General features: G+C 42.6%; 1 protein-coding gene across 9 annotated transcripts in view; it reads left to right on the plus strand.

Annotated features, from left to right (window-relative positions):
• The window catches only part of LOC124605859 (calcium-independent phospholipase A2-gamma-like), an 84,068-nt gene that overhangs the window by 15,843 nt on the left and 40,587 nt on the right, over positions 1 to 27,638 (plus strand). For 8 of the 9 annotated variants that reach the window (XM_047137803.1, XM_047137796.1, XM_047137795.1 and 5 more), the window contains exons 3-7: positions 11,741 to 11,878; positions 12,989 to 13,143; positions 19,487 to 19,605; positions 19,685 to 19,890; positions 27,409 to 27,600. In XM_047137803.1, the coding sequence (XP_046993759.1) occupies positions 11,741 to 11,878; positions 12,989 to 13,143; positions 19,487 to 19,605; positions 19,685 to 19,890; positions 27,409 to 27,600 (810 nt within the window). The remainder of the gene's footprint in view (positions 1 to 11,740; positions 11,879 to 12,988; positions 13,144 to 19,486; positions 19,606 to 19,684; positions 19,891 to 27,408; positions 27,601 to 27,638) is intronic. The other variant, XM_047137799.1, reaches the window with a different exon arrangement.

Below are 27,638 nucleotides of genomic sequence, written 5' to 3' on the forward strand. Positions count from 1 at the left end.
AAATACCTTCACATTAGTTAACGAAACTGCTTCGGAGACGCACTAAACACGCTTACGGAGCCAAATAAAGGCTCGCCCATACGGTATACGGGCCCCGTCGTCAACGTCAGGGCGGCCGCGCCCGTATGGCATATGGGTGCCGTGCTGTAAGAGTTAATGAAATTGCAATCGTATGGGATGTTAAACAAAATTTGTAATTGTATTAAGGATTTCTTGGTGGGAAGGACACAGCATGTTATCTTAGGTGGAGAATCATGCACAGATGTATAAGTAACTTTAGGTTGCATGGAAGTGCCTTGGGATCATTGCTGTTCTTGTTATATGTAATGATTGTTTAGAACAATATTAATGGTAACATCAAACTTTTTGCGTATGATTCAGTTATCTGTGTTGAAGTACCGTGTGAAAGAACTGCACAAATATCCGGCAATAGAAACTCCAGGTTGGGATGTCTACAATGTAAGGAAAAAGATAGATTTCTACTTACATTAAGGATGAACATTAAGTTGCAGACAAGCACAGACTGGTCCGAGCTGCCGGAGTTGGTAGTCACGTGTGCCTGAGGTATGCTTATTTGTGTGACTGAATAGTGTGTGTTTCTTTGTCTCTTTCTGATGAAGGCTGTGACCAGCCAAAAGCTAATGTGTAAGTGTCTTTTAATTGTGCCTGTCTGCTACTTAAAATGTCATCTTTACGGGTAGTAGCACACAATCTTTTCCTTGCATTGTTGCAAAAATATCCAGTCAGATCATGTTTCCAACTGGTGTGTGGCTTGGCATCTTGCTTTAAATTTTCACAGTGTAAAATTTTGCACTTCACAAAATGACAAAAAAAAGTTGTATGCAGTGACTACAGTGTCAGTGAGTCATAGTTGTAATTGGTCAGCTCGTACAAATGCCTGGGTATAACAGTTTCCAGTTTTCACTGGAGTATCTTACAGGTCCCTACTAGCTGCCATGCTACATTCCTTAGATTCAGCTACTTTTTCTGAAAGAATTATAGGCATCTGAGCAACATAAAAATCAGGAAGTTAGTATTTTTGTTTTTCCATTTTTTTATGTCCTATGGGGCAATATTTTGGAGTAACTGTTTGTATAGGCCATACACAAAAGAGAATAACTAAATTTATGTATGACGTTCCCACACAAATATTTTCAAGGCATTTGTTCAAACATTTAGGACTTTTTACAACCACATTTTATTTATTGGTTGATGTGCACACTTATTTGTTGATGAAATTTATTTTCAACAATTGTTTGAGTTTGAGACTAACAAGTACCAAAGAATACTGTACTAGAAGGGAAAATGATCTGTATTGTTCTCTGTTGCATCCTATATGGTCAATTCAAGGCAATAAAAGCCTGGCACACAGCACTAGCATTTCTAAATGCAAATTGAAGTTCACTGTGTGAAATAACTATTTCCACACGTAATGGCACAAAATGACATTGGCTAACATTTTGAAAATAACATACTATTTTTATCATATAAACTATTTGAAATTTGGTGGTAATGCATTATAAAGTATAAGGATTATAGACAAAAGTATTCATAACTGTAAGTAAAACCATCAAGTCAGGAAAAAATGAATACCTTTTTATACTTTATTTTGTAGAAAAATATTGTTCACCATTACATTGAATGTCACATAAAGGGAAAGGGATAGTACTAGAAATTATTATATTGTTATTGTTATTATTATTATTACATTTTTGCAAAATGGAAAACTATAATTTTTTCTTCTGGACACATTCACACCTCTGGAAATTGGTAAGTTCTTCCATCTGATGTTTCTGGACATTCATCAACAGCAAGTGCAAGGGGATTGGCAATTGGGCAAACATCCTCTAATTTGGACCAATGAAATGATGACAAAAGTCTTGAAAGATGCATAAATTATCTGGTAACATCACGTTCCATTGTATTTACTTCAGTGATTATCAGAAAGTACTACAGAAGGTATTATTTTTGAGCCACATATGTTGATGAGATAAAATTTTCTTCTCTCACAAAGGACATCAATTTTTCTTTGAATTATATTTCCATGTGAACTCCTCATCACTAATAAGCCTCCTTGCTTTCACTTACCCTATATGACCTAATAGCTTAAATTTATGGAAATTTCTGGATCTGGGAAGTGTCAGAAGTTCTGTGAAGCATTCTGCAAGGTAACGATGTGTCTGGTCTGCAGGCTCTTCAGACGTAAAATGAAACTTGAGTTTGGTAATGTTAACATTATGAACTGAAAGAAATCTGTCTCGAGTAATATTTGATTTCCTGGGATTCTTTGTGTAGTGTTCATGACTTAGGGGAAGAACATGCTGTGATTGAAGTGCCCAGGTAGTGAAGGAATATTGTGTGTTATTAAGTCTAATGAACGGAATACAAGAACACAGTTTGTTGGGATATGTGGCACACTACTTGGTGCAGGCTGAAAAGTGAGTCACTGACAGTTGCACTGAAATGTTCATACACTAATGAGGTCCGTAAGGCCACAGGCGGCAGTGAGCGATAGGGTGCTCAAGGATGAATGAAGTTGATGAATGCTGTGGTGAGATACTGCTTGTTGGCATGGTAGTGTGAACTCCAGTTGATGAGCTGCTAGGCACAGATGGCTTAAGCCTGTAGAGCAGTCAGGCGGTGACCTAAATACTTGACTGGCAGAAGGAAACCAAGGGAGGCAAATAACTCGTGGAAGTGAGGTAATGCCACAGTGGAAGCATCATTAGTGGAAGCAAGGCTGGCATCACACTATACCATGGCAGCTACTGGACGTTTGGTTAAAAATGACTCGGTATGTGTCTCTTGATACAGACTGTTTTCATCTAATCCCCAAAGAAAGTATCATGTGCACACTGGAGCTGTGGCAACCTGCAACACACTGTATGGTTGGTGGCTGTGGCATATATGGTATCCAGAGGATTCAGCAGCCTTTCCCTCTGTAAGGGAGAGATGGCAGAGCCATCTCAGAGATGATCTGGCATCCGAAGGGAGAAGGCACCCCTTTGTAGGTTTTCCTGGGAAAATAACTTTTGATACTCTTCTTGGGTTTGCAGTCATGTCAGTACTATATTTTGAGAACCCAACTGGCCACTGTTTTGAGGTGAGATGCTGCTTTTGCTGAATGGCATTGCACCGATGCCATGCTGGAGCCTATGCCCCTTTAAAGGCCAGCAAAGACTATTTCGTACATGTGCCAAGTGCTGTGAGTGCTGCCCCCACTGCAAAGAGCAAGAGCAGTGCTGGCAGTGGTGATGTTGATTAAATCAAAGACTGTCATGTTTTAATGCATATCAACACAAGGTTCGACAACTTGCTCAAATGATCGCCCTCGTCCCTATTAATAAGATTATCAGCTAACCTAATTTCGGTTCATTTTGTGAGAACAGAGTTCTGGTAATGGGAAGTGGTAGCAGCCACCTGTGTCTTATTATTGCATGTCTCTCAGCTAAGCAATGCCCTGCCACCACAGACCTTTCAGATTGTTGTAAGCTAGCATGGCAGCTGTGTTCTGCACACTTGTCCTCAGCAGTATGAATAGTCTGACCAGTGAATGCTTTATCACAGCAGAATGGAATCATAAACACCAGTGTTCCTTAGTCACAGATCTTTTTTAATATAACCCAATTGAATTCTAATCTTGGCTGCCAGACAGAACCCCGTCTTGATGTTAAAACTTCTTAAAATGCTCCCTGTTTTGAATGATATGCTCTCAGCATGTTTGTAGGGAAGCAACTGACATAGGTTCATTTTGATGTACTCACGGTGATGGTTTGAACTCCAAAGCATGAGTGGTATGCCTCTCAGAGGATACATTCTTTATAAATATAGACTTAAGTGTTCAGGTAAGCTTCCTTTATCAAATATGGTATACACTCTTTGCATCAGCATTGTAATAACTCTTCTGCATTGATATGATGGGTAACAGTTTGTCACATCTTGGATACCAGTCAGTATGCATAGATTTGTGGTGAATACAATGCCCCAGATTACCATTGTTTTGTTTGTGGACAAGAACGTCCACAAATGGGAGCATGCAATTAAGCTCCATTTCCATTGTAGACTTATTGGTAGGATTGAAGGGAATTAAAATGTTCCAATAATAGTTATGGATGGCAGCTCCATGTGGTCATATTAAAATGATTTTGTCATTGTATCTCCAGAAACATGTTGGTTTCAAGACTGCTGTCCTCAATGCTCTATCCTCAAAGTCCTCCATAAATTGACTAGCAACTATGGGAGATAAGAGGCTACCCATAGCTGCTCCATCAGTTAGTTGATCTAACTTTTCATTCAATTCTGAAAGTTTCAGTCCACTGTTGACAACCTGACCCTCCTAGAAGTGGCTATTCAGCAGGCTTTCCTCAGTCAGTATCACTGTGTTGGCATATTCTTTGATATTAGTAAGCCTTACGATACTACTTGGAGACGCAGTATTCTCGCACAACTGCATCAATGGGGCTTTGTGGCCACCTCCCCATTTTCATTCGGTCTTTCCAGTCTCAGCGGTTTTTTCGGACCCGAGTTGGTCACACACTGTCTGATCGATTTGAGCAGGAGAATGGTGTCCCCCAGGGCAGTGTTTTAAGTGTTACCCTCTTTGCCATAGCCATCAACAGTATAACATCTACGGTAAGGAGTCCAGTACAGTGCTCCTTATTTGTGGATGACTTGGCTGTTTTATGTTCCTCATCCAGTGTTGCAACGGTGAGCTGACAGTTGCAACTAACAGTGCAGCCGTTAGAGGAGTGGGCTGTAAAAGACGAGTTTTCTGCCAATAAGTGTGTGTGTGTGTGTGTGTGTGTGTGTGTGTGTGTGTTCATTTTAATCATTCTCGTCATACTTTTAATTTGCCTGTCTTGCACATAGGGGACACTATCCTACATTTTAGAGACACAGTGCGGTTTGTGGGCTTCTTTTTTGTCTCCAGATTGTCATGGTTGCCACACCTGCGAGACTTGAAAGCCAGAACCCTGAAGGCACTGAACATGCTCAAGTGCCTTAGCCACATATCTTGGGGAGCAGACAGGGCGCATCTTCTTCAGTTTTATCGGGCTTTCGTGAATTCGCAGCTGTACTGCGGGTGCACGGTGTATGGGTCAGCGAGGCACTCTTATTTGCGGATCCTTGACGCTGTCCACCATGCGAGGATTCGACCGGCCATGGGTACTTATCGGACTAGTCCCATACCCAGCCTCTGTGCTGAGGTGGGAGAACTGCCACTTACCATCCGGTGTCAGCTCCTGTTGGTGCGGCATGCTTGTAAGTTTCTTGCAGCTCCAATTCACCTGCTCACCATACTGTTGCTCGTCTGCTTTTGGAGCGCCTTTTTTCCAACCATCCACAAGCCACAATGCCATTAGGGATCCATGTGCAACATGTGCTGGAGTCCTTTGGTGTGGAGCCCGCACAGCCCCAAATCCAGGGTTTTAACCGCCTGCCACCATTGTAACTAGAGAGGCCCAGAGTGATTTTAGATTTGGTGCGTTACAAGAGAGATTGCACTCCTGCCACCGTTTTTAATGCAACATTTTCTGCCATTTTATCCGAGCACCAAGACTATGTAGACATTTTTACAGATGGGTCGAAACAGGAGGATTCTGTTGGTTGCTCTGTTGTTTTTACAGATCGTGTCCTCAAGGTCAGACTGCCTCAAGTATTTACTGTCTTTGATGCATAATTGTCTGCGATCTTGAAGGCACTGGAGCAGATGAGATGCTCTTCCCATCCTAAATTTCTTGTCTGTTCCGATTCACGAAGTGCCCTTCACTCATTGTAACATTTGTATCCAGCAGATAAAATAGTCTAGAACATCCAGGACGCCCTCCTCCAACTACAGCTTTTGGGGAAGGAGGTGGTTTTCTGCTGGGTTTCAGGGCATGTCGGCATTGCTGGGAACAAAAGGGCAGATCCCGCAGCCAAGGAGGCCTGTCTTGATTTGCAAGTATTTCAGTGCGCCATCCCCCTGCACGCACTCACCACACTATTGAGCTCACGAGTCATGCGTCGGTGGGAGGATGAGTGGTTGGAAATGACTGACAATAAGCTCCATTTAGTCAAGCCCACAATGCGAGTGTGGTACTTCTTTCCCGCCCCATACACAGGATGAGGTTCTCCTCACTTGTCTTCGGATAGGCCACAGTCCAATGACGCATGGCTTCCTGCTCCGGCGAGAAGACCCTCCAATGTGTGGTACTTGTGGCATCCAGCTCACTGTGTACCACGTTTTATTGGACTGCATTTTATTTTCTGACCAGCGGGCCGCAGCTGACTTAACGGCGGATATGCCATCTCTTTTAGGAAATACTCAAACAAATGTGGTTAAAGTTTTAAAGTTCTGTGACTTGTCCAATATTTTTACCAAGATTTTAGGGAGAGAGTCTTAATTTGTTCACAGGAAGACTGGCTTGCCCATATTTTACATAAGTGGCCAGCCAGTGACAATTTCCTGTGGCGTCCTTGACGCACCTTTCTCGTTTTCCTCACATTTTATTTTCTTATACAGCATTTTGCATCTTTTCCCGCTTTCTTTGCGTTTATGCTTCCATTTTACTAAGTTTGTCCACATTTGTTTCTTTTAATGTGTGTCAGGGCACTGATGACCTCGATCTCGATGTTGAGTGCCCGTAAGCCCCAACACACACACACACACACACACACACACACACACACACACACACACACGGTAGTGCAGTGTGGCGACATAAGGATCCTAGGCACCGGGAAGTGTCTCAGTCATATAGTCAGTTGGCGGTGGGCCAGAGGTGGTATTGGCTGGTGGTGTGTCAGACACAACATTGGGGCTGGCGTCGGTCAGTGGCATATCAGGAACATCGGAGGGGACCTTGTTGGCCTGCATAGTGTTCGGTGTAGTGTTGATGGTGCTGTGACTGGGACTGGTGGCAGGTGGTGGCAACTCCACCTCGATGGTGCTGTTCTCACTGGCTGGAGAGGGCTCTAGGATGTAGGCCAGCTTGGGCCTGTCTATGGGGGCAGCTGTGACCCCATTCAGGCAAATGGAGAATGTCTTGTCTCCATGTACAAACACCAAGTGCGGGCCCAAATACTGAGGGCAGAGCGGTTGCTGGTAAGCTTCCAGCCAAAGCATGATGTTTGTGCATGCTGTGACGTCATGGTGGATGAAGGCTCACTATGATGGTGCGGAGGTGTTGGTTGCAGCTGGGCCACGAAGCCATGGAGCTGCTGCACAAAACCTGGGATGCTACTGTTAGGTGGGAGCAGCATCGCTTCCACAAAATCACCAGGAATGGCGAAGGACTATCCTTGTACCAGTCCGGTAGCAGAAGTTCCCAGGCCAGTTTTGTGTGCAATCCGCAGGCCTAGGCATACTGTGGGCAGGTTAGTGGACCATTCAGAAGAATAATTTGTGAGGGCTGCTTTAAGTGTACTGTGGAACTGCTCCACAGTGCTGTTAGCTGCATGGTGGTATGGTGGAAACTGGAGCCTCAGGTAGCTGTTTGAGTGGAAGAGGGCCAAGGTGAATGGGAACTCGCAGTCTTTAGTGATGACACGTGGGCAATCAAAATGGGACACCCAGTTTCAAACAAAGGCTGCAGCCACAGTTTCAGCTGAAATGTCGGATATACAGTTGCCAGCAGATATCGATATCCATTGGAGGAGGATAGTGGAACAACAATGTTGAGATGAACGTGTGTGAACCAGTGGGGGGGGGGGGGGGGGTGGGGGGCAGGCGGACGCAGGGGAGTGAACGTGAACACAGTGTCCGACCTTTGTGTGCTGTCATGTGACACAGGCCCAGTTTCTGCAGTCACACTGGATGCCCGGCAAGACAAAGCATTGTTTCATGAGAGTGGCAGAAGTGTGGATGCCGTGATGTGTGAGGCCGTGGACAATGTCAAATACTCGTTTTTGGGAGGCAGGAGGGAAGAAAGGGTGGGGGAGATCATCGGAACTGTCAGACTGTGAAGGATCCATAAGGATGTCACACCAGATGTTATGATCAGAGCTGGGTACGGATTTTAGCTGGAAGTTGAGGCCCAAGTCTGCATTTTGAAGGGAGTGGGCTAGTTCCGGGTCCCCGTCTTTGAGCATTGGCCAGCTTATTGTAGTGTAAGGGTTGGGTGATGACACAAGAGTGGCTAAGGCAATCTGCTGCAATGTTACTATGTAGCCTAAATTGTCAAGGTGCAGTGGGCAGTGGTCTGTGAAGATAGTAAAGACGCATACTCGACTGAAGCTCGGAAATAGCAGATTGCTTTGTGGACTGTGAACAGCTCGCTGTCATATATGGTCCAGCGGCACTGTGTGTCGGGTAGCTTGGACGAAAACAAGGTGATCGATTGCCACACATTGTCCATGTATTGTTGCAGGATGGTCCCAATAGCCGTATGGCTCACATCTGTCACTATTGTGAAGGGGCCATTAGGGTGGATGGGGGACAACACAGAGCCACATTGGTGAGGTCCTGTTTTGTTTTTCTGAAGCTCTTGATCATGGCCTGGGGCCAACTGACCAGCTTGTTGCCTTTGTTTTTATCGCAACAGAGTGCTGTGATAAGGGACTCTTGGCTGGCAGCAGTGTCCTTAAGATGGCAGCGGAAAAAGTTGACCGTGACCATGAATCTTCTGAGGCCTTTGAATGTAATAGGGTGTGGAAGGTATGCTACTGCTTGTACTGTCTCGAGGAGGGGGTGGGAAATGGCAGCAGAGACTAAGTGCCTGAGGCATTTGACCTCGCTCACCGAGAAAAAACATTTTGCCATGTTGAGGAAAAAATTTCGCGTAGGTGTTGGATGTTCAATAGGATCTCTGGAGTAGATGATATCATCTATGTAGGTGAAACACCTTGGTGTTCCCTGGAGGATGTTGTCCAAAATTCGCTATGTTTCTTCAGCATTGTAGACGCCGAATGTTGCGGACACTGAATGTGATGAATACACTCTTGAACAGATTGAAATGTTTGATTATGGCTGTTTTCTCAATGTCCGCTGAGGCAGCTGAGATTTGTGTGTAGGATTTACCACAGTCTATCTCAACTAAAGACAGTAGCTTCCAAGATAGCATTGTTGTAGATGCGGAGGAGTGGGACTGGATAGTGGTCAGCGATGGTTTGAGTGTTGAGTTTCCTTTTCTTGGGGGTGCGGTGAATAGCTGAAGAGCAGGTCATGCGGGGGCATGGTGTATGTGGAGGGGAGCAGGGAGAGGTGCAGGAGGGGAGCAGTGGTGCATGTTAAGGGAGGGCATGCGTGGAGGGGTGTGGGGGGAGGGGGGAGGTGATGCATGTGGAGGGATAGTGTGTGTGTGGAGGGGTGCAGGAGGTGTGCAGAAGGCAAGGGGCAGGTGGGGATGCGAGCTGGATGCATCCGGCCGACCTAATGGGAACTGATTTCATGACCACGTGGGGTGTGCTAACCGGAATAATAAAAAAGAAAAGCCAGTGTTTTGATAGTGAGACTCGGCACTTTGGTTTAGAGGAGGCCGCCAAGGAATGTACGATTTAAGTTCCTTCCTATACTTGTAAGGGGCTATGTGCCTAAAAGGTGTGCTGATTAAGGAAAATGACAACAAATACTGGGATATTTTGGAAGATCCTTAAGGGCTGGTTCCAAGGTATTATTCGTAAAGATAATGACTACAGTAAAATTCAATGAATTAATACCACTTAATTAAGGAAGGCCCTTGCTCGGGTTGAAGTCTCTGGACAGGGCAGATCTTGAATGGCTTACAGCCTTTGTTCAGCCTTATCTGTCAGGAAAACCCACTTCAATGGCATGCTTGGTGGCAAAGGGTATGCCAAAACAGCCGGACGTGTACTGGCAATAAACCCACTTGGTACTCCAGGCCCGCACTGCACTTTGCTGTGCTATTTACACTCCACTCCACACAGTATTCCAATTGTTTATACTGGGAGGACAAACCAGGCGTCCGGCATCAGTAGTCAGTAGAAGTACCACGAGGGGAGCAGCTTGGGAAGGTAGGGCAGAAAAATGCAGTAGCATTCCTCTTGTCAAAGGAATCATGACAGAACACTGACAATAATGCGTAGTAAGAATTATGCTGTTCACGAATACCCCAACAAAATGCACCAGGCGATGATGCGAGCCAAGTGATGTGGCGCAAGTGGGCTGCCGAGAGCACAGCTGGGGGGCGTTGCTTCATCAGAGCAGGATAAGGGACTGGTCAAGCAGCGGTTCAGTGTGCGTGGTGTCTGGAAAGCGTGTCCATCATATTATTTCTCATCCTTTCTTGTTATGTTGATAGTTTTGCTTGCTTAACAATTGATTTTCTCTGGAGTCTGTAAACATCCTGGAAAAGTTGCAACTGACTGAAATTTCACATCATTTTGTGAGGTGTACTGTAATTGCTCAATTTATAGAGAATGTACTGGCTGTGGAAAGTAGAAATAAAGTTTTCATTTCAATCTGTGACACTGTGTTTATCTACTACAGAGGTTTTAGGACAAGAATGTATTGCATTTAATATAAACAAAAAAGTTTTTGTGGAACAAGAAATAAAATGTTGATCATAACAAAATAGCTGCACAAGCGAGTTGTTTCAGACAGTGTGTATGTTCATAAAACCTATTTGACAACTACATATATGGAAGACAACATACCATACAGAAAGAAAATGGGAAAATGCAGAAAAGTCAAAGTGAATGGCAAACAGTAGAAAGAGGAAAAATAATAAAACAACAACAGAGGATGAAAAGGGTGTTGTTGTGACAGAGGCTGTGTTCTTTAGTAAGTTATCCCAGCTGCCATGGTCCTCCTTGCAAAGTTTTTTTTAGTGTTGATATTGTAAAAGGAGACTGAATATTTGCTATCAGACAGACAATTTATGTGCAGATGTGTTTGTCTTTCTACCTGTTTTATGCAGATTCCTATGTTCTAACTTTTTCTTTCTTTTATCTTTACTAGTATTTTCCTTTGTGCATTTCTTTTATTTCATAGTTTCCCATTTTCAAAGTGAAAGGATACTGGCCCCAACTCCATTAGGGATAAACATTAAAGAAGTTGTATAATTGCTCATTTGTCTTTGCCTTAGAGTTTCTCATAATTTTTACTACAGCTTTTTCTTTAAATTATTATATTCCTTTGTTTTTTCTGTCCTTCATGTATCTAGGTTGTCTTGTTTGATACAGTTTGTTGGTTAAATGGCAGGCTGTAAGTTTGTGTCATATATTTTCCTGTACCATTGGCATAAATAACTGCCCAATCATTAAGTAAAATGTGAACACTCCCTCCCCCCAGCCCCCCCCCCCCCCCTCCGCCCTGTCCGTGTGACATAGTAAAGGGGCTCGGATGAGAAAAAAAAGGAGATATACATATATACAAATACTATGAGAAAAGCTGTTGTTTTTCCATTTGTATAATTTAAATACCCTTTCCTATTACAACCGTTATGTGTTTTAATGTTCCACGAATGAATGTTGTTCGATGTGTGAAATGACTTACAGATATCCTTGTTGAATACACACTACTCATACACACATACATAATTATTGGAGTTTCTGGATTTAAAAATATTTAGTGATTTTTCCATCACTTTATTACTTTCTACCTCCTCAATGTTCACCATATTCCATCTAACTTTGTAAACAGGCACCCGTCATTCCAAGCTTACGAACTCTTAACTATCTGTATAGTAGTTTATTATTTTTGTATCTTATATTCTTTTCTGTCCATATCTTTGGGGCATTTTGCTTCTGATTTTCGAAAATCATTTGCTTCAACCAGAATTTCAAATTCTGTTTGCAGCCAAGCCTGAGATCTAGAACAAAACATGTGATTGCATCAATAAGCGCAGCCGAAAGTGAGCTATCGAGACATAAACGACTCGAAGATTTGACAAACCATTTAAATCAGTACCCAGAGGCCAAGCATCTAGTTATAAAGGTAATTCTCTCTCTCTCTCTCTCTCTCTCTCTCTCTCTCTCTCTCTCTCTCTGTTCTTTTTTTTCTAATTTTTGAATTTTTGTACTTCAATACAGAAGGCTTTACAAATTCATGAGGACTACATTTTATAAAACCTCGTGCTGAATTTGACACCATTTATAACTTCTTGTAAATCAATCATGCGGTTTAGTGTTGTTAATATAAGTTGATGTGTGATATTATTACATGCCTAAAAATACTCAAGAGCATAGTGTTCACCTAAGACTGTTGAAAATTCACCTTCAGTAATGTAGTCTATGATCGTGTGAAGTTGTTCATAAGTCTACTCCTTCACTAACATTTGTCAAGAGTTAGTATAGCCAGTCTTCAGGATAGCTTTATAGATTACATGTTTGTATACTCTCTGTTTTAGTGAAAATAATAAAGTCCACATTCACACAAAACGGGGCGGGGGTGGGGTGGGGTGGGGGGGGGGGGGGGATCAAGTTACATGTAGATTGTTAAGTTCTGACTCAAAAAGTGAATAACACTAATTGGAAAAGATAAAGTCAGTGAGGATTCAGTTCAGGAATGTTATCAGCTATTTGTTGGAGAACAAGTAATTTATGAACTGTCTAGAAACTGTTTTCATAACACTGTCTAGAATAGTATTGCGTTTATAGATGATCTAGGCTGTAAATTTTCAGCATAACCAAAAGGTTGGTTTGAACACTGCAGTTTTTCATTAGCCAAGGTCCTATTGGAGTTAGTGTTCTCTTTCTATCCCTTGACTTTTAAACTGATGTACCCAGCCAGTTACAGGGGGACCTACAGTTTGATGTGAACTATGTACCACAGTGTGATTCGACACATGTCACACATACAAATCTTTGCCAGAGATAAAGTATTAAGTTGTAGGAAAAATATACAGTGACCGACAAAAGATTAAACCCAAAACCTGTGCATTTGCAGACTAGACCTCTGCTTAACCATCAATCTGCCCTTCATCTGCTTAATACTTGGAAATGTAGCACTTCCAAAGGGATCATATAACAGTAATGTTGTATAAACAGCAAACTTCATTAACTGTCTTCTATTTGTATGACATCTAATAAAACATATTTTACTTAGGAAGGAGGTATTGGAACCCTGTTACGTCTTCGTGCACAAACTAGAGATGAAAACACGCTTGCCACAGTTCGTGAAGCTCTTTCAATTTTGGGCTATGTCGATCCACCACCTGGTCGAGGAATCAGGATTTTATCAATTGACGGTGGAGGTATAAGGTAATGTTTTCACACATTTGCTATATATTTCTTGTACTTTTGTCACTAAGAGAAGGATATTTACGAAGTTCGGTGTGATTTATATATAAAGAATCAAATTTCTGGGACTGGAGCCGCAGAAATAGGATGTTTGTGTCATTAGTGACTTTCATCTGTTAGTGTGTGACAACTAGAGTGTGTTCTGAAAGTTCTTGTAGAGTTGAAGGAATTCATGTGAAGTTGTTTTATGCTGCCCACACTTCACTGTAATTATGTATTTTGTATAGCAAAATAGCAGCAAACACGCAACTGTCTTAGTTTATATTGTTTCATAACAAGTATGACACCGTCCCTATGTATAGAACTGGCGAGTCACTTGTGGTAAGAACTTTATCTGCCATTTGCATTTTTGTGTGTGTTCGCTTCTCTTGAAACAGAAACAGTTTTCAATTTATTTTTGTGTACGCGGTGCTCAACATCTACTAAATATTTTGAAGTGGAACACCTGACGACTAGCGAGTTGCAATATAACTTCTCCATTCTCTGGTTGAGTGTAATTGAGACATACTGGCCAACTGTGGCAAGCCATTGCCACCATGTGCCATGAATCGTTCAACATTTGTATGCATACATCTATTATAGTTGGTACAGTTTATGAAACTGCAGTACACATACTCTGTATACACTGTCTACATGCTGCAGTTTGTTGACATGGAGTATAGACTAGATGGGGGAAACATTTCAAGGTCACCTCTTGAACATTTACCATATCAACGGTCAGTTTGTGATCAGGTGCATCATTCTGTTGGATGAGCTCTTTCATGATAATTAATGTTCATAGTTTCTGCTTCACTCTGTCAATTTTGCATAATAAGAGCCACTAACTATGTTGACATTTTAGAAATAGTCAACAAGATGATACACTATGAGTTTCAAAAAATTTTCACCGTCATATTTTCAATTGACAAAATGGTTTTTGCATTTTTTTTGTGCTCCATTGCCTCTCCTGACTCACTGATTTACAGAAATTTTATTTCAGAGTTATAATGATGATCCACATTTCACCTGCAGTCACGTAATACTAAAAACACTGCCGATTTTGCTTCAGTTGTTTCAAACAAATTTTTAGTATATCATTCCTCAAGTGCATTTTATCTAGAGTTATCAGACATGATGCCTATCTTGCACTCAGCTTCTCTGGCACTAAACTACATGCAGAATATTATGTACTGGGCGATCAAAAATACAGTATAAATTTGAAAACTTAATAAACCACTGAATAATGTAGATAGAGAGGTAAAACTTGACACACGTGCTTGGAATGACATGGTGTTTTATTAGAACCAAACAAAAAACAAAGTTCACAAAATGTCCGACAGATGGCACTGGACAGCAAAACGTCAGTGACTGCGCATGTATAAAAGGAGCTGTAGTGAAAGAGAGAATCAAATGCGCCAGCAGTCTCAGCATGTTGACGTTGCCTGAAAAGACGCTTTTAGTGAAGCTATATTATCAGAATGGGGAATGTGCTAGTTCAGCATTACAATCCTATCGCCATAGGAAGGGTATTCGAACAGGTAAAGGTCCGTTGACAAATGCAGCTGTGGCGAGAATGATTTCAAAGTTTGAAGCGACGGGTTGTTTAGACGATATACCCCATAGTGGCCGACCGAGCACAAGGCTGCTGAGACAGTTCAGGAAGAAATGGAGACTGTAGTGGGTTCGTCTATGCATGGGGAAGTCAGCGCTCGTGCAGTCGCACGTCGCACCAGCATTCCATACACTACTGTTTGGTTGGCACTTAGGCGCACCCTCTGATGCTATCCGTACAAAATCCATCGGCATCATGAACTGTTACCTGGTGATTTAGTGAAGCGGAGGGCATTTGTGGTGTGGGCGTTTCAAAAGATGGCGGAAGAACACAATTGGTTGAGTAACGTGTTGTGGACCGACGAAGCTCATTTAACGCTCCGAGGGTCTGTTAACTCCCACAACTGCAGAATTTGGGCTACCGAAAATCCTAGAACTGTCGTGGAAACTCCATTGCATGATAAGAAAGTCACAGTATGGGTTGGATTTACCACATCTGCCGTTATCGGGCCTTTTTTCTTCAAGGAAATGCGTGATTCTGGTTTTGTAACTGCTACCGTGAAAGGTGAGAGGTACGCCGATATGCTACAGAATCACATCATCTCCAGCCTGGCTGATAAACACCTGCTGGAACGTACAATGTTTATGCAGGATGGCGCTCCACCCCATATTGCTAGATGCATGAAAGATCTCTTGCGCGTGTCATTTGGTGATGATAGTGTGCTCAGCCGCCACTTTCGTCATGCTTGGCCTCCCATGTCCCCGGACTTCAGTCCGTGCGATTATTGGCTTTGGGGTTACCTGAAGTCACAAGTGTATCGTGATCGGCCGACATCTCTAGGGATGCTGAAAGACAACATCCGACGCCAATGCCTCACCATAATTCCGGACATGCTTTACAGTGCTGTTCACAACATTATTCCTCGACTACAGCTATTGTTGAGGAATGATGGTGGACATATTGAGCATTTCCTGTAAACATCATTATCTTTGCTTTGTCTTACTTTGTTATGCTAATTATTGCTGTTCTGATCAGATGAAGTGCCGTCTGTCGGACATTTTTTGTACTTTTGTATTTTTGTGGTTCTAATAAAACCTCATGTCATTCCAAGCATGTGTGTCAATTTGTACCTCTCTGTCTACATTATTCCGTGATTTATTCAGTTTTCAAATTTAAACTGACTTTTTGATCACCCAGTATTTGTTTGTATCAGATGTCCATCGTCTCAACAATCTTATGGACAGAGTTGGGCAAAAGTTATTCGAATGATGAGTAACAAAGACAGATAAAAATTATTGTACATGAATTCAGATAAAAATATTTATTTGAAATATTATTCATTTCTGATAATAAAAACATTTGTTGGCCATCTATTAACAAAATACGTTAAGAGTAATAAACGAATTTGAAATTCAATGGCTCTTATTGCCCCAATTTTTGGTAACTTATATAATAATCTACCTCTTGTCGCTTTTAAATTAGTTTTCAGATTAACTCCCCCCCCCCCCCCCCCCCCCCCCCCCCGCCCCCCCCCCGCCCCCCGCAGCCATATTGGCAGAAAGTTTATTTGATTTTGGAATACTTTTGATTTAGGCATATAGAAAAATACATTCTTCACATACAAAAGAGGTAGCCTTTATTTCACCATAAAGATATAAGACTTTAAATTTTATAATCTTATTTGGTAAAATTTTTGGTGAATGACTTTGTAGTGACTACATATCAGCTTCACATCCCAAATCCCACACAGAATCGAAAAATTCATTTTCTTTTCCTGTCAGAACATAATTTGAAAAGCTTCACCTGAGTTCTTTGAGGTTTCTTTGGCTGTTATGTGTCTGTAGCTTATTGTAAACCTCCCCTTGATAATGGACAGTGATATAGGTGAACTACTGACTTTGAAATTGTGGATAAGTTTCTGCTGAAACCATTTGGTGTAGAAAGGCAAAAAAAGTCTACAAAGCATCAGTTGACTCTTTCTTAATAGAAAGTTGCCTGTATGCTGCAGTATGTAGTCAGATTCAGTGTCTCTTATGAAATTTATCAGTCACAAAGCCTTACGTAATTACACAGATTTTTGTCGGATCAAGAAACTATTAAGGCTTGCAGCACAGAGCTTACTCTGAGTTAGTCCTTACATAATTGTAACTGTCCTTACATAATTGTAACTATCTTGGATGAGTTTGGACACCCAGTAGTATTCCACAAATTGTGACATTTTCGTGTAGGTTTGCAATCAACTTTGGCTAATACTGTTTTAGGAGAAGTTAGATTTAAAGCATGTTGGTGGTAGTAACTGGCAGATACTGAGTCCTTACTTTGTTTCCTCATTTTATAGCACTACAAATACAAGATAATTGTGTAATTGTATCAATGAGACAACCATATTTGGTAGTGTTAAGCAATGTTCATGCAATTGAGGTAGGTATTGCAGATCAGAGTTTGTTGGCGCATTCTCATCTTTACGTACCTAGCAGGAGCGGGAGAGATGAAAGCATTGGCAAGAGCAGTGTCAGTTGAATTGGGTTGCACTGGTAGTGTGAACTGTTTAGTCACCGTGAAGGATTGTTACATTATGTTTGTTATGCTGTAAAGCAAATAAAGCTGTGCCTGACCCAAAGGTTGGTTTGAACAATGCAGTGCTTTATTTGGCATGTTCTGTTGGAGTTGGTATGACATTGCTTTCCTGAAAGCTCAGAACTGACTTACCCAGCCGGTTACGGGGGAACCTATAAAGGAACATTTTCCCCATTGTTAGAGGGGAAAGAAGTGGTCCCGAAACCAACGGGGGGTGGGATTGAACCCAGGCCATTAACTCAGTAGCCAAGAAATTATCCACTAAGCTACCAATGCACACTTCCTTACAAAGCCTTAATAAAGCATCAAACAGAAACTACACTGAACTGCAGGAACAAAAGCTGGTTATATGTGACCCAGTTCTTTTCAAGTTAAGGAAGAAAATGTGGTAGTATTCTACTTTATTTACTAGTTAAGTTATGAACAATAAATAACAAATAATTATTTGTAGTGACAGAGATAGAAAAACCTTTTTTCCGCCAACAATTTATTTATGGATAAAATTTCTTGAATAGTGTATTTATTGGAATCGTTATGTAGACAGAAATCTATATGAATTATGCCCGTCTCTGTTTAAGGACTTCATGTGGTCTGCCACTACACTTGCAAAATTTGAATTTCAGTTGTCTAATAATGAATGGTCTTAAGTACCTGCACAGCATTGCAATTTCCTTCAGCTGAGTTTTTAAGTGGAGCGCATACCATATTTCTTAAATGAGGTAGTATTATTAATGTAATATATTCCTTGTTAGCTATTTAAATGAAATGAGACACCCTAATCACGTAAGACAGTACCCAACAAACAACTGCTCGTTTCTGAGAATGCGTGGTTTGTGTAATTGGTAGTGCATTGCCACCAAAATTCAGAGATCTGGGTTTGAATCCTGTCCCAGCATACAGTTTTAACTAATCATGTGCAATCAAATATACCAATCATGTACTGGCACTTCAAATTTTGGAAAAAAGAAGACAAAAGAATTAAAAGAATAACTAACTCTAACAACTTGTCATACCTGTTAACAAACTTTTCTGCCTTAAATGTGAACATTGCAGGTTAGACTTGACAGAAACTGTTATCAGTATCAATTGAACTACAAATTACTGTAATCACTTACAGTGGTGGTGTCAAGCTACCTTAATTTGTAGCTTCAGTTCGAAATTTCTTGCTCTTTTGTAATAATTCCACTACATATCTTCCATCTTTGAGGATGCTCATCTACATCTACATCTATGTGATTACTGTGCTATTCACAATAAAGTGCCTGGCAAAGGGATCAATGAATTTTTTCACATTGTGCTGAGTGTGTCAGCAATTCTACTTTTGCATTATGATGGGACATTCTTACATCTGGAAATTTTCTGCAGAGTCAGTCTGTGTGTCAAGCATGGTCTCAAATATGGATTCTGATTTTTTGCGGATGAAACAGTAATAGTTTCCAATATTCTAAGTGATGTACCATTATTTTTTCACTGTCAGGACTGTTTTTTTTTTACTTTATCCTCACTCCAGATTTCTTGTGGCATCTCATTGGATGCAGTATATTGTATAGAAAATTTGATTGTTTTTTCGAGCTATATTTTCGTTTGATGACCTCCAGTTTCTCCTTCCAGTGCAGTTGAGTAGTGGATTAGGTTTTTCGTATTTTAACAGTTTGTATTGTGTTTTACCATTCTGAAAGCCTATGAAGAAATTATTTTTATAACTAGTATTATATCTGACACCAGGTGGTCCTATGCTTGGTTTGCTGTTCTTCTTGGCTCACTGTGCCCTTCTTTGACTGTTTTATAAATAAATAATTGTACAGTATAATTCTCAAAAAAGTGAAAACAACAACCAGCCACAGTTAATAATGTTATTTATTAAGAACAAATAGTACTTTTACCTGTTTCAAACTGATGGGTTGGTCTTCCGAAGGCTGTACACATTTAACTACTGTGTAATGATGAACTTGTCAGTTTGAAACTGCTAACAGCGCATTGTTAACTGTAGCTGCTTGCTCTGATTGCTTTTTTCGTATGAATTAACCTGTATTTCACACAGCCAAAGGCTCATTGTCTCAATTTTCAACATATAGCATAAATGATTATAGTTATTACAGGTTTATATGCACCCATTTACATCAGAGATGGAAAGATTACTTTTACACATGACATAATTGAAGCCCCACTAATGATCTTGTACCCCTTTTTTTTCAGAGGTGTTGTTGTGATAGAGATGCTCAAGAAACTGGAAGAACTTACTGGGAAAAGTGTATATGAATTGTTTGACTTCGTCTGTGGTGTTAGTACAGGTGCTATACTAGCTTGTGTTGTTGGTATGTATATAAGATAAGACTTTTTGATGTGTTTTTGCACTTGCTTCTACAGTTATTAATGGCTTTTTATTGATTTTAGGTGCCCAAAGAAAACCATTAGATGAAGTGTCCACACTTTATAAAGAGCTAAGTACAGAAATCTTTACTCAAAATCCTATTTGGGGAACCAGCAGCTTAGTATGGTCTCACTCCTATTACAGTACTGAGTTGTGGGAGAAACTGCTGAAAAATTATATTGGAGATACACAGCTTATAAAGACCTCAAGAAGTCCCAATTGTCCAAAGGTATGTAGAAGATTAATGTGGCTTTATAAGAAAAATAAAAATTCTAAATAAATTGAACGTTCAAAATTTATTAATGTTGTTTCTTTTTATTTTCATATCTTACTGTCCCTGTCGAATAGGATTTGCATGTTATTCTCCTGAAAAACTACATACACTCCTGGAAATGGAAAAAAGAACACATTGACACCGGTGTGTCAGACCCACCATACTTGCTCCGGACACTGCGAGAGGGCTGTACAAGCAATGATCACACGCACGGCACAGCGGACACACCAGGAACCGCGGTGTTGGCCGTCGAATGGCGCTAGCTGCGCAGCATTTGTGCACCGCCGCCGTCAGTGTCAGCCAGTTTGCCGTGCCATACGGAGCTCCATCGGAGTCTTTAACACTGGTAGCATGCCGCGACAGCGTGGACGTGAACCGTATGTGCAGTTGACGGACTTTGAGCGAGGGCGTATAGTGGGCATGCGGGAGGTCGGGTGGACGTACCGCCGAATTGCTCAACACGTGGGGCGTGAGGTCTCCACAGTACATCGATGTTGTCGCCTGTGGTCGGCGGAAGGTGCACGTGCCCGTCGACCTGGGACCGGACCGCAGCGACGCACGGATGCACGCCAAGACCGTAGGATCCTACGCAGTGCCGTAGGGGACCGCACCGCCACTTCCCAGCAAATTAGGGACACTGTTGCTCCTGGGGTATCGGCGAGGACCATTCGCAACTGTGTCCATGAAGCTGGGCTACGGTCCCGCACACCGTTAGGCCGTCTTCCGCTCACGCCCCAACATCGTGCAGCCCGCCTCCAGTGATGTCGCGACAGGCGTGAATGGAGGGACGAATGGAGACGTGTCGTCTTCAGCGATGAGAGTCGCTTCTGCCTTGGTGCCAATGATGGTCGTATGCGTGTGTGGCGCCGTGCAGGTGAGCGCCACAATCAGGACTGCATACGACCGAGGCACACAGGGCCAACACCCGGCATCATGGTGTGGGGAGCGATCTCCTACACTGGCCGTACACCACTGGTGATCGTCGAGGGGACACTGAATAGTGCACGGTACATCCAAACCGTCATCGAACCCATCGTTCTACCATTCCTAGACCGGCAAGGGAACTTGCTGTTCCAACAGGACAATGCACGTCCGCATGTAACCCGTGCCACCCAACGTGCTCTAGAAGGTGTAAGTCAACTACCCTGACCAGCAAGATCTCCGGATCTGTCCCCTATTGAGCATGTTTGGGACTGGATGAAGCGTCGTCTCACGCAGTCTGCACGTCCAGCACGAACGCTGGTCCAACTGAGGCGCCAGGTGGAAATGGCATGGCAAGCCGTTCCACAGGACTACATGCAGCATCTCTACGATCGTCTCCATGGGAGAATAGCAGCCTGCATTGCTGCGAAAGGTGGATATACACTGTACTAGTGCCGACATTGTGCATGTTCTGTTGCCTGTGTCTATGTGCCTCTGGTTCTGTCAGTGTGATCATGTGATGTATCTGACCCCAGGAATGTGTCAATAAAGTTTCCCCTTCCTGGGACAATGAATTCATGGTGTTCTTATTTCAATTTCCAGGAGTGTATAAATTTCAGATTTCAGAGTGAAAGTCTTGTCAAGTATGAGAGGAGCAATTTTAAACTAATAACATAAGGAAAGGGAAAATAAGAAGAGATGATTGGCTTTCTCTAATTTTCGTTAGAAAATTGTAAACTGAAGCCATTGAGTTTTATTAAATATATTGTAAATTCCAACTTCTTGCATACCAGTGCAACATAAGATAATTAATAAAGTAGTGTGTATCAGTGGAGGCCATATGAGTCTACCATTGTCCTTTTTTGATCACTTTGTTTTCAGTTCTTATGATTTCACAATGCAGAATTCCATTTAGTTCCATCTTGTCTCTTAACTGAATTTTATAAGGACCAAAACTACTTCACGAGCACCAAAAGCCAGACTAAGATAGCTATGCATTGCTAGCAGTGGTATAGTTTATACATGATAGTGTTACTTTAGATCCTCATTCCTCCTGTAGTAGACATATTTTTGTAATGTACCAGTATGACACACATCAGTAATGCAGTTTCAGAACCAAACAATCCAATAGGCATAATGTGGCATAACTTGTCAAGCTCATATACAATTTAAGAGAGACATTTAAAAAATTGTTTTTTATAATCTGATGCTTTGTTACATGCTTTTCCTGTGTAACACGCTGCTTGCTTACCTGCTTAGAGCTTGTTGTAGTAGGCTTCTGTTTGTATTGTACAGTCACATGTAATGTACAAAAAGGTGCTGTAGTGCAATGTTACACTACACAAGGGACTGATGACCCTGTAGTTTGGTCCCTGTATCCCTCAAACAAACCAACCAACCAATCAACCAACCAACCAACCAACCAACCAAGGTTGAGCAGGTCACTACCACGATCGTTTCTGCAGCAGAAAACGCGATCCCTCGCTCTTTAGGTTGGCCCCAGTGAAAGACAGTCGCTTGGTGGCCACCAGAAGCCGCTGAGGCAATTACAGTGTGTCGACGAACTCTACAGCCTCTTAAGCGACACCCTTCCCTAGAGCATCTGATAGCCTTTAAGCGGCTATGTGCGCGTGTATACCAGCTTATAAAACGACGGAAACAGGAGTGTTGGGAGAGGTATGTGTCGAGGAATGGGTGCCATACGTCATCTTCCCAAGTCTGGACGAAGATCAGACGTCTTTTTGGGTACCAGACCCCAACAGTTGTCCCTGGCGTTACCATCAATGGTGTGCTATGTAGCAATGCAAATACGATTGCCGAGCAGTTTCCTGAGCACTGTGCTCGAGCCTCTGCGTCGGAAACTATCCCCTAGCTTTTCACACCCTCAAATGGTGGATGGAAAGGGAAGTCCTCTTGTTCACTACATGCCACAGTGAACCCTATAACACCCCATTTACAGAGTGGGAGCTCCTCAGTGCCCTTGCACATTGCCCCAACACAGCTCCTGGGCCAGATCGGATTCACAGTCAGATGATTAAACATCTTTCGTCTGACTACAAGCACCATCTCCTTGTCATCTTCAACAGGATCTGGTGTGATGGCGTCTTTTCATCACAATGGCAGGAGAGCACCATCATCCCAGTGCTCAAACCCGATACAAACCAGCTTGATGTGGATAGCTATCAGCCCATCACCCTCACCAATGTTCTTTGTAAGCTGCTGGAACGTATGGTGCGTAGGCGATTGGGTTGGGTCATGGAGTCACGTGGCCTACTGGCTCCATGTCAGGGTGGCTTCTGCCAGGGTCGCTCTACCATTGATAATCTTGTGTCTCTCAAGTCTGCCATCTGAACAGCCTTTTCCAGATGCCAAGACCTGGTTGCTGCCTTTTTTGATCTACGCAAAGTGTATGACACCACCTGACGACATCATATCCTTGCCACATTATGCGGGTGAGTCTCGGAGGCCCGCTCCCGATTTTTATCCAGAATTTCCTGTCACTCTGTACTTCCAGTGTCCAAGTTGGTGCCTCCAATAGTTCCTCCCATATCCAGGAGAATGGGCTTCCACAGGGCTCTGTATTGAGTGTATCACTATCTTTAGTGGCCGTTGATGGACTAGCAGCAGCTGTAGGGCCGTCCATCTCACCCTCTCCGTATGCAGACGATTTCTGCATTTCGTACTCCTCCACCAGTACTGGTGTTGTTGAGTGGCACCTACAGGGAGCCATCGACAAGGTGCAGTCATGGGCTCTTGCCCACGGCTTCTAGTTTTCGGCCACTAAGTCGTGTGTCATGTACTTCTGTCGGCATCGTACCATTCATCCGGAACCAGAACTTTACCTTCATGATGATCCACTCATTGTAATGGAGACATATCGATTCTTAGGACTGGTTTTCGATGTCCGATTGACTTGGCTACCTCCCCTTCGTCAGCTTAAGCGGAAGTGCTGGCAGCACCTCAATGCCCTCCACTGCCTGAGCAGCACCAACTGGGTTGCAGATCGCTCTACTCTGCTGCAGCTCTACAGAGCCCTTGTTCAAATGCGCCTTGAATATGGGAGTCTGGTTTATGGTTCGGTGGTGCCCTCAGCGTTGCGTGTACTCTACCCAGCGCACCACTGTGGCGATCGCCTAGTGATGGGAGCTTTTAGAATGAGTCCGGTTACCAGTGTCCCGGTGGAGGCCAGAGTCCCAACATTGCAGATCCGACGTGCACAATTGCTCACCAGTTACACTGCACACACTCATAGTTCTTCTGAGCATCCGAATTACTGTTTTCTTTTTCCACCCGCGGCAGTTCATCTCCCCACATCAGCGGCACAGGTCAGGGCTAATGACGGCGGTTCGTGTGTGATCCCTTCTGTCTGAACTGTAGTCCTTCCCTTTACCACCTCCCATCCAGGCCCATCTGCATACAACTCCATGGTGTATACCCAGGCCACAGATTCATCTGGACCTTTTGCATGACTCTAAGGACTCAGTTACTCCTGCCACTCTCCGCTGTCACTTCCTCTCGATTCTTGACATGTTGCGTTGCTCTCAAATGGTTTACACCGATGACTCGATGGCTGATTGTCATGTTGGCTTCGCCTCTGTCCACAGAGGCCATTATTGAACAGCATTCCTTGCCTGATGGCTGCAGTGTATTCACTGCAGAGCTGGTAGCTATATCTCCTGCTCTTGAGCACATCCGTTCATGCCCTGGGGAGTGGTTTCATCTGTGTACTGACTCCTTGAGCAGCCTACAAGCTATCAAGTAGTGCTACCCTCGCCATCCTTTGGTAGCGTCCATTCAGGAGTCCATCTATACCCTGGACTGGTCCTGTCGTACAGTGGTGTTTGTGTGGACCCCACGACACGTCGACATCCCAGGCAACGAACTTGCCAACAGGCTGGCCGAACAGGCTACGTGGAAACCGCTTCTGGAGATGGGCATCTCTGAACCTGACCTGCGTTCTGACTTATGCCGTAGGGTTTTTTGGGTTTGGGAGACGGAATGGCATAACAGGACACACAACAAACTGCATGTCATTAAAGAGACTATGAATCTGTGGAAGTCTTCCATGCAGGCCACTCGCAGGGAATCAGTTGTCCTCTGTCGGCTCCACATTGGCCACGCTTGGGTGACCCATGGTTACCTCCTGCGCCATGAAGACGCACCTGATTGTCGGTGCGGCGCCCGGTTGACAGTGGCTCATGTTCTGGTGCACTGCCCCACTTTGAGTGCACAGCTAATTTTATCTGACAACGCCTCATCGGCTGATTTAGTTTTACGTTTTATTCGTGAGGGTGGGTTTGTCCTTTGTCCCTCTGTGTCCTCCACCCTAGTGCTTCTAGGGTGGAGGTTTTAATGTGTTGCAGAGTGGCTGACTTTTTTTATCCTCATGGTCAGCCAGCCATGGTAATTTACTTTGTTGTTTTAATCTTTTCATCCCGTTTCTTGCGTTTCTGTGATTTTATTGTCCCCTTTTGTCCATTTACATGTTTGTTGCCTTTCACCGTTCTTGTGATTTTTTTCCTTTCATTCCGTTTGGAGTTGAGAGTCTCATTTGTTTTATTCTCACACTTCTGGCATTCCTTTATTCAGAACAAGGGACTGTTGACATTGTAGTTTGGTCCCTTTCCCCCTCTTTTAATCCAACCAACCAACCTATCCATTTCCCTTTCTAAATTTTCTACCTAACCTGCCCAATTAAAGGATATAACATTCCATGCTGTGATCCATAATGCCAGTTTTGTTTCTCTTGATGCCAACATCCTCCTGAGTAGTCCTTACCCAGAGATCCGAATGGGAAACTATTTTACTTCTGGAGTATTTTACCCAAGAGAGGATGCCATCATCATTTAACCACACAGAAGAGCTCCATGTCATCAGGAAACATTACAGCTGTAGTTTCCCCTACTTTCAGCCATTCGCAATACCGGCACAACAATGCCGTTTTGCTTGATATTGCAAGTCCAGATCAGTCAGTCATCCAGACTGTTGCCCCAGCATCTACCGAAAAGGCTCCTACAGTATGGCTATCTGTATTGCTGAGGCACGCAAGCCATCCCACCAACGGCAAGGTCCATGGTGCATGGGGGATATAACCAGATAGAATAATCATTAGTTCTCACAGCATCTTTAATTTGTACAGTACAGAGAGAACACACAAAAATATACATGATTTCATCATTGCTGATATTGTTCTCCATGATGTAGAAACAGATGGCAGGAAATGTTCCAAAATAAGAAACAAATACACAGCATTGTTAGAGAATGATAGGGAAACATAGGGAAGGAAATGTTCCAATATAAGAAACAAACACAGAACATTGTTGCTGATGAATAAGACTGGCTGTACTGATATAATATTGGAATTAAATCACAGAATAAGAAACAAGTATTTGCAGGTTGGGGCTTATCTGGTGCAGTCTGAAAAATCTCAATTTATGTACAAGAGGATGTTTTCTGTTCTTACTCTTACTCACTGTAAGAGTATTTTGAAATGTGTTGTGTTCAGTTTTTACTTGAAAGTAGAAAGTCCAACAGTGACTTCCAATATCATAACATATGGATTTCATAAAGGCAGTGCTGCAATGTATTGACTTAAAATTTTCTTTGGATAGTTTAGCTGTCGTAGGATTCAAAGTTCTTGGGCACTCTCAGTATGGTCATAATTTTGATGAAAGGAGTGTGCCATGTTTGCATAAGTGAAGATTCTATTGGTGGGACAGTAGTTTTCTACAGAAGAGAAGTGGTGCCAGAACCACTTGGAAGAAGTGCTTTGATTGTTTTCGAAATATCATAAGGCTGAATATATTGGGAGTTGCGTTGAAAAAGTAAAATAAATGGGTTATTATTTTTTATCTAGCTGGCTGAAGGTACACTGTACATTCAAAATGACGTATCTAAAACAATAGTTAATGGTAGTTTTAGACGTGCTGTGTTCTTTTTACCGTAGAATTTTCAGCAAAATTTTAGTAGCATTTTTGGCTGTCGTATGAAGAATTATGATAGATTTTTGATGTTAGGTGTCATTAATTTTTGCATCCATGTCACCCCACCCTGCTTACCATCCCCTTTACTTCTCTGCATGTTTCAGAGGGCTGGGGTTCAACTGTGTTGTGTGTTTTCCCAAAAGCGCTTAAGGTAATGTGCTTCCCTGTCCTTCCATAAATTGAGCTTCTATTCAGGTCTAATTACCCTGTTGTTAGCTGTTACGCCCGGGTTCCCGGGTTCGATTCCCGGCGGGGTCAGGGATTTTCTCTGCCTCGTGATGGCTGGGTGTTGTGTGCTGTCCTTAGGTTAGTTAGGTTTAATTAGTTCTAAGTTCTAGGGGACTTATGACCACAGCAGTTGAGTCCCATAGTGCTCAGAGCCATTTGAACCATTTTTTTGTTAGCTGTTAAACCATAATCTTCCTTTCACTTTCCCACTTTATGCCTTCAGCTGAGTCACAGGAGATGCAAGGTTGCATTTAAATCAAAGAGTGCACCCCATTTACATTGAATTTATTTATTTGTAGTCTGTAACTATTGGTAATGTCATCTTTTACATTTTTTCTAGATTGCTGTCGTCTCTGCTATTGTTAATCAACCACGAGTACAAGCCTTTATATTTAGAAATTATTCTCTGCCATATGGAATAATTTCACAGTATACAGGAGGTTACAAACATGCATTGTGGGAGGCAGTCAGAGCATCTGCAGCAGCACCATCTTACTTTGAGGAGTTTAAACTAGGAGAATATTTACATCAGGTGAACACCACAAATATTAATGTCCAGTAATGCATTTA

Source organism: Schistocerca americana, chromosome 3 (genome assembly GCF_021461395.2).
Source record: "Schistocerca americana isolate TAMUIC-IGC-003095 chromosome 3, iqSchAmer2.1, whole genome shotgun sequence".
In the NCBI taxonomy this organism is placed as follows: Eukaryota; Metazoa; Arthropoda; class Insecta; order Orthoptera; family Acrididae; genus Schistocerca; species Schistocerca americana.